This window comes from Gasterosteus aculeatus, chromosome 4, assembly GCF_964276395.1.
Source record: "Gasterosteus aculeatus chromosome 4, fGasAcu3.hap1.1, whole genome shotgun sequence".
NCBI classification, from domain to species: domain Eukaryota; kingdom Metazoa; phylum Chordata; class Actinopteri; order Perciformes; family Gasterosteidae; genus Gasterosteus; species Gasterosteus aculeatus.
The window spans coordinates 12804596-12816862 of record NC_135691.1 but is presented as its reverse complement, the minus strand read 5'-3'; the positions used below and the strand labels follow the sequence as shown (position 1 = coordinate 12816862).

At 44.7% G+C, this 12267-nt stretch overlaps 1 protein-coding gene across 3 annotated transcripts in view; it reads left to right on the top strand.

The window, feature by feature from the left end:
* Positions 1-12267, top strand: part of nlgn3a (neuroligin 3a) — a 113182-nt gene that overhangs the window by 27676 nt on the left and 73239 nt on the right. For 2 of the 3 annotated variants that reach the window (XM_040172498.2, NM_001267668.1), the window contains 1 exon segment: positions 6217-6276. The exons of the other annotated variant lie outside the window; for it this stretch is intronic. In XM_040172498.2, the coding sequence (XP_040028432.2) occupies positions 6217-6276 (60 nt within the window). 3 annotated transcript variants of the gene reach the window in all.

Here is a 12267-nt window from a genome sequence, read left to right as displayed (position 1 = left end):
AGATCAACGCTGCAGCGCATGAGATGACAGCGATTCATGTTTCTCTTACACTTATGTTTGGTTTGGTTATGTTCCAGCGATCAGTTGTTATGGACCCTATATAGCTACTTCAATGTCATCTATGCTCGTTGCCATTTCTGTGGCAGTTTTTGCATCTGAAGTGGCCGTATAGTGCACAGAGCGGCGGATATTGAAGCCTTGGTTTTATCTCTCAGTCATTTTCTCCTCTCTGAGTGAGAGCGAACGGTGAAGAGAGGGGTAATGATGTGCAAGGTTACGGCTAAGCATTGTTCAGCCTCAGAGTGCTGGATTGTCAATTTTGCGAGGATTCAACTTGATGAGGTCAATCTTTGTCTTTAAAAAAGTTTGACATTGTTAAGTAGATCGACAGACTGTGATCTGTGATCTGTGATGTTCCCGCGCTTTTCTGGAGGTCCTCCTTGAGGTTTTGGTGTGATGGTGAACTCACTGTGCTGCAGGGTGCCGGTTTGTGCAATGTGAAAATTATTTTTCACGGGTTTCTACAGCGGTTCTCTTTCACCGTCCGTAGCCCTCTTGCAGAAAAATGTCCTAAGAGTCCTTCAACCCGGTCTCTCTAAATTACACAGCCTCTGAGAGACCCGCCGAGATCACACTTCCTGACTCCTAAATTCATCCCACCATGGGTCTATTTGAGATAAGTGCAACAGAAATCTGTTGTACATTTTGGCTTGATTTGGACCACTCAAATATCGTTCTTATGCAGCCCTCACAGGCAGCGGTCTGCCATGTGTTACGCAGCCCGCTGCCAGCCCTGAGCACCGCCGCCGGTTGCCAAAACCTGTAGATTAAGCACCCCGGAGCAGAAACACTGGACATATTTCCATCTTAACAGATGACCCCCCCCCCCCCCAGATGCTACAGAGCTGTGAATGACAGGGCCCCCAATCCTGGGCCGACGGCAGTCAGTAACGCACCATGCTAATCCCGTTGGTTGGCCCGACTCAAGCCTGCTGGGGAGGAGGAGGAGGAGGAGGAGGAGGGGGGGGGGGCTGCTCCCCGAGCGCTGCCGAGGAAATCTGTACGCCAAGCAGACAGCACGGAAAAAACTTTCCAAGAAGACGAGAACAAATATTGGCTTGTGTGATTTGAAAACAGAGCAGATGTCTGCTCTTTTGTTTGACAGAAAAGGACTTGCATGATCTCGTGTGATCATCTATCTGGGGCGGTTGATGACCGCAGCGAGCGAGGGGGCTGTGACCAGCCGGGGGAGGGGAGTGGGGTGGGGGGGGGGGGGGTCCAGCCACTCTGACTTGAGATTCAAGACGCGACCTAAGCAGGAAGTCCCTATTCAGAAGCCTCATGCCGCTGTGCTGTCCCGCTTCCCCAGTCAATCCAAGGCTCAATATCTCTCTTGTTTATCCCAAACCAAAGAGGAATAGAGGACACAGCCTGTGGGGTCTTAGAGCCCTGTTAAATTGAAAACACAATTTATTTGTTGATGCAGGAATCTGTTAGCTTAGGTTCCCGATCCCCTATTTTACCTTTTAAAACAACTTAACAAATGTCTAATTTGAAGCACCGCGACATAAAGGTTTTGCACACAATGTAATTCGGGCTAATATATTTGGTATGTCTGGAATTTTTTGGCATTTGGCATTGAGGCTTAGTGGTCCGACGGATTTGACTTAAACAAATAATAAAAAAGGACATTAACTACACATTTGGTGTTTGAAAAAAAAACACATTGTTGCATCCCTGAGACACAACCCGTTTTCTGAGAACGTTTGTGCACTGATTCCTTTTAATTCTTTTAATTGTGCGGCATTAACATCCGTGTTTGCTTGCTTTCAAAACTCTTCTTCACTGCCTTCGGCGGTGTTTTGCTACTTTTCTTGTTGTGTTACCACCACCAACTGCGTTGAAGACTACATACCTGCATTGTTCTGCTTCGGAAATCTGTAATGATCCAAACAGTGTTCACTAACTGCTGTGGTGCAGCACACATTTAAATGACAGTTTTGTCTCACGGAAGATTAAGAGGCCCGAAAGCCCGGTGAGACTTTTGTTTCTGTAAGATGTTTGTTCAGCACAGCCTTTTTTCTGTTTCTATGGGGAATAAATGGTTCATTAGGGATGTGGGACAAAATAAGACAACCCAGTGAGTCCGACTGCCACCCTCCTCAGTAACCTGTGGTCTCTGTTAAACACGGCTCTTTCTTGCCTTCCATTTGGTTCTGGCATTTGGAGTTTTTTTTTTGTATTTTGGGAACAGCTGAAGCACAGTGTGAGTTTTGGCTGTCCTTTACTGGAGGATTACAGCCTCCTTAACCTTTTAGCTGCATTCTCCATCATTCTCTCTTATGTGTCCCTCCCAAGCTGTTCCTTAACCTCTACACTGAGAGACGGATCGAGAGAGACGGAGACGGACACAGAGAGAGAGACAGAGACAGAGAAAGAGAGACGGATCCCAAAGGTCTGAAAGAGAAAAATGGTCACCTGAGGATTAGAGACTGAATATAACTGCTCTAAATTTTCAAGGCTGCAACATTTCACATTTCACTAAGTCCCTTTCCACATTCTGACCTTTCTGATATTTAACTCTGAGGCCCATCTATTGTCAGCGATCCTTTTTCCAGCAAAAGAAAGGCAGTTAACATTCAGCCTTTCCGCAATGTATTGAGGGATTTTAGGATTCATTCAAGGAGTCTCTGGGGTCTCACAGCCCTCTATATCTTTGTGTGTGTATGTGCTTGTTTTTTAATGTAAAACTCTACAGCCAAATACTTGCATCATTTGTTTGGATTGAGATGAACCTTTAAAAGCCTTTGTGTAACAACTAAGCCCACTGAACGCAATTTCGTTTGAACCTGATTTGATAAATGCAACAAGCTTCTATTTTGCTTGTCACGGAACATGAATAAATGTTATTCTAGAGATGATAATGTCAACTCCTTGGCAACACAACTTGTTAATGCATTGTAGTTTGATTTTAATGTCACATTCTTTTACTACGGCATCACTTTAAAAGAGTCAAGGTCAAATGTGGGCTTTTTTCGCTGAGTCACAGAGCGCGTTACGTTTTGAAACTCCTATTATAGATCCAGCGTTTGAAACACGCAGGCACACAGACAACAGAATTCAAAGTGACGGAGCTTCCCTGTCGCCACCGGCCATCCCATCTATGGCTGGCTGGAGCACTCGATACCACTACTGTTTTTCCATGTCAACAACACAGTGAGGCTAGAAGAACCGTAATCCCTAACATGCCATAAAGACGCCCGTTTCAGCAGGTGATGCGCCTTTGTTTGGGTGCTGGCTGTTATTCTGTTAAAAGATTTTTTGTCGGTACCCTTACATCTGGTAGCTTTTAGGCAGAATGAATAGGAAGTCGCCTGCAGCTGACCCCTAGAGTTACTCTTTTTTTTTTTTGGAACAATCTTTTTCCCGCTTGGCGTTTCGCCTCGCTATATTTTAATATTGTTTTCTTGGTGCTTTGTCGGCCATGTTGGTCGGCTCCTCTCGGGTGCGTGCGCTGCTTACAATGTGGCAGGTGGTCGCTACATTTTTATAGGGCCCCAGAAACGACGTAAACACAGCACAATGAGAAAGTAAAGGCAACGTACAGGATCCCTGCAGATACAGGCGCTGCCGTACACTTCATAAGGGATGAATGAGAGGGATGTACTTTTGTCTGTTTAAAAGAAAATCAAGCTGGTTCTGCATTCATCGGCAGTCACTCCCTGCACGGGGAGTGAGCCCTGGTCTGACCCGTTGCTGCTGTGAAATTTGTTCAGCTTTAAAGCACAATACCTGCCAAACACGCAGGACATTTTTAGACTGACAACAACACAGACTCATTATTCAATTCAATGAGGTCACTTTGTTGGGAGGTGTGCCAATGCAGAGGGCTTCTGGCTCTTTGGTTTGGCTGCAACGATATCCATCGCTATTGGCGACTTAAATACCTGCTTTTATATGTGTACTTGTTAATGTGGACGCCATGTTCTGCCAGGTTCTCTGACCAAAGATGAAACATTCTAGAGTTGTAAAAGTCCGCGACCAGATACAGCACACCGCCATCAACTCAACCGCTAATTTCCACATGATGGACTGCCGTGTTTTAGATTGATTGTCATTCCTGTGGTATCACATGCAAAAAAAGTTATTGAGTATTGTATATTGTTATACATTTTAAATACATTCATACGTACATACCTGGCAAGCAATTTACCTGCCACTTTTCACTTCCACAACTTGCTATTGCAACATCAGTCTGAAAGCCTGCTTCAGTTATATAATTATGTTTGCTTGTCTGAAGCTCATATTGCTTCCCATACAGACTGCATTATTCAACATGCCCATTCATTCGCCTGGACAAGGTCACCGCACAGACTGTGGAGTCAACAACTTCTCCAGTTAAGGAGCATGAATTTACTCGGTAAATGTCATGAGACCCCGTCTGTTACATAATACATAATAGATTCCATCTTTCAATTAACAATGGATGAGGTGGTCAAACAGAGAGGTGCATTCATTAAAATATGAGCTGTTTAACTGGTGCTCGTGTCAAACAGGCTGGCTTGCCCATATGAATGAAATATAAAGACTTAGTGACTTTTAAGGTATTATTATATTTAACAATTAAAATTGTTGTAATTCAAAGAGCATCATTGGACTCGGGATTCAGATCTTGGCCACTTTGCCTGAATAATCCCCAACACTGCCCTGTTTCTTGCATTATCTTCTAAGGTCCATAATTACTCACATCTTATTTAATTGTACTCTGCTATTAGCCGTCTTAAGGAACATGGTGATACTTTGGTTTAAGGGTAAAAAGTGTTCTCCCCCAGGAAATTGTTTAGCCTTCGAGGCATCTGTATCCTGATGAATTGTGTCCCGTGATCAATATCTTTTGGAGATGACGGCTTGATCAACAGCCACATGATGTGAGATGAGTTTATATTTGTTTCAAAGCTTTGAAAAAGTCTTGGCATCGTATGGAAATAATGAATGCTTCAGTAAATTCCAGTAAGTCAGCCCATTAGATTTAGATATTAATTGGTATTCATAGAGGCCTAACGATTGCACCAGAGGAAAAGTCCAAGGTCACAAACATATTAGTATGTCTAGTAAGAATCGCTCAGGGGGAAATGTAAACTGACAGGGGTGGTAGATGATGTCAGGGCTACTCAAAAAAATAACATCTTTAAATTCTTGTCAGGAGATGATCAATTGTTGAATGCATAGACTGATGGCTTTAATCAACTGCCAGCAGTTCAATCCTCAGCGATGGCTGTTAGTGGGCTATGTATGGGATTATAGAGTGATGATGTATAGATATGCATCTAACCAGTTCGGAATAGCGTTCTCTGCGTGAACAGCAGGTTTGTTCATTGTATTTGTACACGGTGTACATGCGCACAAAGGGCTTTATATATTTTCTAACCAACATGTTGCGCGAGGACAGCTGCATATTACCTACTGTTTACGTCAAAGAGACACGCTAAGGGGGCTAAGTACACATAATACACGCAGTCTTATGATTTATTCAAATCTCTACCTCCTCCAGGGAAGTTGCAGCGGTTTGCATTTTTTATCTTTTACTTTAAAAACTCTGTTACATGCTCTCTGACTTTTATGCCCTTTAACTTGCCAGTCACCAGATTTTCCTTCTCTTTGCCTTTTGATGGTCTTTGCATAGCCGAGCTAAAAAAACAAGTATCGGTGCATATTCCGTAGAGAACAAGTTTGTACGGTCTTGTTCGTCAAATCCCTGCTCGAAAAGCCAAAATGATTCATTATTTTAGAAAATCAGCTAATACTGTTGTTACCAAACATACTTATAAGGATTCAGGGCTTATGCCTGACAAATCTAAAAAGAAAAAATGAAACTGCCAGTGGTGTATGACTCTTCTCTAAATATGCTATGTTATGTTTAAGTTACCTCACATGTTTTTATTTCTGTATTTTGTATTGGTATATATCTGTACTCTTAATATAATATTTTTTTTATATGTGCATGTGCTGAGAGCGTTAACAAGAGATGTCCTTGATGAATCAACTTTCAAATTTTCAAATGGGAAACGTGTATTGGAATTAACATTGTATATTGCTCCCATGTGGTCTCAATTACTGATTCGTATGGAATGGCCCCTGTTGCCATCTGTGTGTTGTCAAACATGCTATTTTGAATTTCCCTGTGCCTCTCTATGTCTCTCCCTGCTTCAATAACAGGAGCCCATGCAAAAAAACAAAGCGAGGATTTATCGGATAACGACGGTGATGAAGATGAAGGTATTTTCCATGGTGAAGAAAGATGGTGCATGACTCTTCCCCCCCCCCCCAAAAAAACGATACCGTTTTCTGATCATTTATGTTTTTTGTTTAGTTTTGCATATTTCTATTTTTATTCAGTTCCTAATTGCGAATGCAATCATCAAGCACCCTTGTCACATTGTAATCCGTAGAACAATGTTGTCTCCGATCGAATGTTTTCGACTGTGTGAGTGAATGTGAAGTCTCTTGTGTCGAAGCATCAAAATTCAATCGATCGCATGGATGTTTGGCTTCAGAGTCAGATGGGATATTGTAGCTGTCAAGATAACCAAGCCCGGATTGACTCACTTCTCACATGGTGACTCGAGCAACATGTGACTCCCCAGGGCAGAGGCAGTGGTGAGAGTCCCTTCTTAACGTTTCGCCAGCGGCTGTCTTTGCGGTTAGAAAGGCAGTGGAAGTGAAGGAGCCGTTTAATATCCGAATGTTCACCGGGTCCGCCAGCAGATTTAGACGATGAGCGGCAGTTGAGGAGTGCTGCTGGAGAGGATTAGAGGCCGAGAGGTGTTGCAAATGGGAAGTTGCTGCTCAGCAGTCGCATTGTTCACTTTCCATATTTATCTTGGGATATTCCTGGCTCAGGGTGGATCTCTGCCGAGATTAGAATGAGAGACAATTCTTGTGCTGCAACAGAAACGGCTTAAGTCCCTGAATCTAAATCAAACCCCTTGATAACGCCCTGCCCTTGTCTTCATTTTCCACAGTAGGGCAGGTGATGCAAGCATGATGTTGCGTATCAAGATAAAGCCATTGGTGCACACTCTAGTTTGGTATCAACGGATTGGCTTTTTTGCAGAACGTGTGTATTTAGTGAGAAAGATTGTGCGGCTGTAGCAAAGTTAGGTATCATATCGCGCGCTGAGGGCAAAACGGAGCTTCTTCCACGCGGGAAAACTGGCAGCTCACATCAATTTGTCAGTTGTGGATGTTGGCTTGCTTAATCCCGGCTTCGCTGTGGGTCCTGCGTCCGGTTGTAGAACAGCTGTAGCTCGGCTGGCCACGCTCCTATCCAGATGCTTAAAGGTTCGAACTGAAGCTCCTTCTTCATTGCCGGTGGGCTGGATCACAGATCAGGAAGCGTTGCCATGGCACCCCTTCGACACGCAGGTGTTACTGCATTCAAGCCCACGTCGAGCTGTTTGCAACTGATGCCAAATTGCCTTCAGCCTTTGTCTTAAATGCGTGTGCAATTACACACGCGTGTGTATGCGTGTCTTCCCTGAAGCGAGCCCACGTGCGTTGCTGTACGTAGCCCTAAGTCCGTTCAAAATCGCTGACAAGTGCCGATCCCTTTGTCTGGCAAGTCTTCGCGTGCGCTCACAGCGGCTTGGTCTCCAAGCTGTTGTGCAAGACTCGCCTCACTGAAAATGTGACAAGTCTATTCTTTACTGAGCGCGACTAATGCTATTTACAGAGCATCACCGCAGAAGCACAATACGGTCCCAACAGAATCTCTGCCACAGTGCTGTAACTAATGCATGTGTGACAGGGTTGGCCATCAATCCCTAAACATGATACAGACGATTTCCGGCGTTCAGGGTTATGTGTCTGTTTTGATGTGACATGAACCCTTCTCATGGAGTCAGTGTTCAGTTACATCCCGCTTATTCCCCCCCCAAAGAGGCCTGTTACCTCTGTGAGACTCGTCACAAAGTCCTTGTAAGCTGTCTGACACACTACCACACTCAATAGTGGCTGTACTATTACTGCGGCTAATAGCAATCTCCTTGTCGACAGTGAATGCACTGCACGCACAACTAATAACAGTCAAACATTTGTATTCAAGTTAAAGGCCAAGTAGAATCAGAATACAGGCCGAATCCCCACCCCACCCCACCCCCCCTTTCTCTATTTAGCTGATGCACATCTTATCCACATATTCTCATTCTGTCCAGAGAGCTGCTGTCTTGTCGTGTTTCTCTGTCTAACCCCCTCCATCTCTCAGTCTGTTCATCCCAACATTGCCATGCTGTCTCAGTTGGCATTCTGTCCATCCTTGGCTCCTTCCCTCCCTCCCTGCCACCATATTTGAGCCCCCCCTCCCCCCATGCTGTCTACCTCTTTCTTTGCGTGTTTTTCTATCCGTCCCTTAGTGTGTCCTCCATTCTGTCTGAGCAATAGTCAACCGCGACCCCCGCCAACTCCAAAGTGCATTCAAATTTTGAGCGCAACACAAACGCGTGGGCCAAGTTGCTGTGATTTACATCGGCCCACAATCAGGACTCAATTTTACAGATGCAGTTATTGCCCTGTAAAAAAACCAAAGGAAACACTTTCAATCACCTACCTGCTGTTGTTAGATAAAGGTAGGAATGTAAATAGCGTGAGTCAGGCTGTGTAGGAGCTAAATCTCCCAGGTGGAACATGGCAATGGTGCCGAGCTTCTGTGCCCAGTGTGAGGCAGAAAGAGCCAGCCGTCCCTACTCCACCTCTAGAGTGTCTCGCACCGCTGCTGCCTCGGCCCTCTTCCACTGATGAAAAATAGATGTGTGTGTGTGTGTCGGTTGTTTGGCACTCTGAGACTCCAGCTCTAATCAGGAGGAATGCCTCCATCCAGGGTGAGTGTGCACACACTCAGACATGTACACCCACATCCTCTAAACAAGTGAGGCGTGCGCGTACACACACACACACAGTTGTATACACGAACAATGCTATCGCCCAAGCTTTAGAAGCATGCACTGCATAGACATGCAGACACACGCACTCTCACACACCCACCTCTCCGTCGCTGCTGTGCCAGGGAGCAGAGCTGAGCTCCACCTGCCTGGGAATTACCATTAATTCCATTGCACAGGCCTGACTGGATCCCAATCCAGCAAAGCCCTCAGCTCAGCTCAGGCAGGCTGGAGACTGGTGAATCGACAGTGGGGGCAATTCACACACCAGTCTCCCCGTTCTGCCACTGGCCTATTCTCTGTGTCGTGGCATGAATGAGGAATCATGCCCCTTTGACGCCCATTTATGCAGAGATATTTGGAATGCTGCTGCTAAGCTTTGCTGCTAATGGCGGATCCACAAGGTTATAATTTGAGACATTTCAATTGATAGGGAAACCTCAGACCGTTTTTTTTCCTCACTTATGCGCACAAAAAAAAGTGCTTCTTTTGAAAAATCAAGAGAACCGAACAAGCGAAGGTAGTTTTTGAACTGGTTCACTTTAAGTAGAAGGCGGAGGTTTGTGTTCTGTGCTCTCCTGCAACGCGTTGGTGTGCGGTGCTCAACCCTTTCGTGGCTTTTTCACGGTATAACGTCAGCTTTTTGATGAAACACTGAAGGGTTAGCTTTCGTTCACTCGAGGAGTAAACAGCTGTGTGTGAGTCTTAGAGACGACAGCGCCTCTACATCCTCCTCCTCTCAACTAGATCCTGGCCAGCTGTATGGCTTCGGCTGATAGCCTGAAAGGCTTCTCAACGTGCCTTTTTATTTTATTTTACTCAGTGGCGTCTATCACAACCTCTCCTTTGTCTCTACGCTCACATACTGCTCCCTTTCTGCCCTATAGCCAACATCACATTGGACACACAAACACAGCAGTGAGCGAGCAGGAAGTCACCTTCACACAAATGTCATTCCTCCCATTACTGTTATTGTGGAGATGTTAAGATTCATGGCAGAAGTGCACACCTCTCCTTCTCATACAGCCAATGCCATGTTGATATTTTCTTTCTTATTTACACGTGTCATACCTCAGTTGCTCTCAAAAATGTCAAGTGTCGTGTAGTCTGACACACTCTAAGTATAAGGTGCTCTTTTCATGCCCATCCCATCACTTCTGAGAATGTGCAGGCTCTGAAAGTCCACTGGCTTAAAAGTGGGATGCAACAGCGTATTTTTCCCCACTGTGTCTTAATGGACAATTTTCTGCTGGTCCAAGACAGAAAATGTTACAGTGTTTTCCTTCCCAGCAGCCTTCGAGGCCTGGCCACACACTGCTAACTCATTTGATTCCATAAAGGGAATATTAAGCAGACATTTGGTGATATTCCGAATACTGTCCGTGACTTGTAGTACAACAACACAAACTGCTGGATAATTCGGTGTAATTACACTGCCTGTTTTGCAGGAGGCTCCTCGGCTGAACAACACACACTTCTTAAATGTGAACATGGCCAGTAATGGACTTGTCATGAGTGAAGCGTGAAGCTTGGCCTGACAAGAGCACCACAGTAGGGTGCATGTCATGTCCTGCCACATCAGGACATTGTCACCCCCCCCCCCCCCCCCACCTCAGACCTCACTGATAGCTGCTGACAGCCACCATGTTTCACCAAGTGTTGACACAGTGAATGCCACCGACACTTATCTGCAGACTCGCCTTTGTCCTGTCCCCATCCAGGGTGTCAAGGCCGTTTCTGGGGGGCGCTTAGTGTCAGATATACAGTATGACCAATTGTTTTTTAACCGAGGGAGAGTCAAAGGACAAAGGGTGGAGGTACAGTAGGGGATACAGCAGCAACACTTTGAGGCGGAAGAGTTATCAGACCAGAGCTGCTGTGATGCACTTATGAGAGGTTTCGCTCTCCAGGGCCTGTTCAAGTTTGTAGGCACGAGTGTCGCCAATACCTCAAGCAGGTGCAGTGATCTGAGGACTTCTTATTTATTTCTTCTTCTGTGATACAATTATTTGCTGACGATGTCACATGTGTGTATGGAGTGTATGTTACTGTATGGTTGATGCTTTGTGACCTGATTGAGCAAACGTGTGAGAGAGAATGATGTGTTACTGTGAAATATCTTTCATTGCATTGTTCATCTGCATTTCTATCAAACACATTTTTTTTGTTCATCACCAAAACATACGTTTATTTGTCCTTTTTTGTTATTATCTTCAATTTGTGCATGTGATTTTATTGCAAATATAGTAGTGTGTGATTAATAAACCTACTGTTTCTTTCCTAACTCAGAGCTCTGTGCTACATTTTGATACTGTTAATACTTGATGTAGTGATGTGTTTTCTATCAGGAAGCAGCTTTTTCGAGGTAGTCACCTGTTACACCAGATTAGGCCTTCCCCCGATAAAGCTCTGATGTGATTGGTTGAAGAGAACTAATCACCTCATTACATTCACATAATGCTGTGCTGCTGCCCACGTGCGGGTGTACTTAGACAATATCGTTAGTTCTCGCATCACACCAAAGCCCATTTGGGATCTGTTTCTTTCCTCCGACCAAAACAGAGTGAGAACTCTATATGATATCTGTGTGACTCTGCCCACATCAGATCAAGACAATATCTAGATTAGACCAAGTGGAGCTTCGATGTTTTGTATTGCTCCCTCAAAAGGGATTTAACTGTTGTCATGGAGACCTGATGTGAATCAACAAAAGAGGTGACTGATAACATTGACATGACTAATCTCTTTTTCTTATTTCTGCCCTCTGCTCCGTCTTCCTCTGTGTCAATCCCCTTGTATCTGTGGTCCATTTGTTTGAGTAGCTTTAATAGGATATGCTGTTTCTTTCCCTTTTTCTCCCCCTTCTCCCCCTCTTTGACTGAACCTCTCATGCTTTCTCACCACATGCATCCCTCCCCTCCTCTTGTAGCAGATAAGTGTGTGCATAGAGAAGTGTCAGCCGTAAAATACATTTCACTGTGTAGCCCTCTCAGATACCAGCAAGATAAAGAAAGACATAAATAAGGCCACATCATATACAAGTTATGGCTTTTACTTTTAAACGTAACAGGGCCATGAATAACCAAGGGAATAACAGAAACTGTGAATCAAGGCTGAGCTCTGCTATAAAGGTTAGAGAAAAACTCTGCTCTCTAAATGCATTTAAGTACTCGTCCTCGGTGTTAGGCATGCTAATGCGATGGGGTGCATAACGACGAGCAGTGCCTGCAGATGGATGCATGTTGGGCCGTGCAGGATGTGGTCTGTGATTAGTTCTTCCTGAGGATCCTGAATTTTGGCTTTCAGTCACCATAGCGACCAGAACACAATA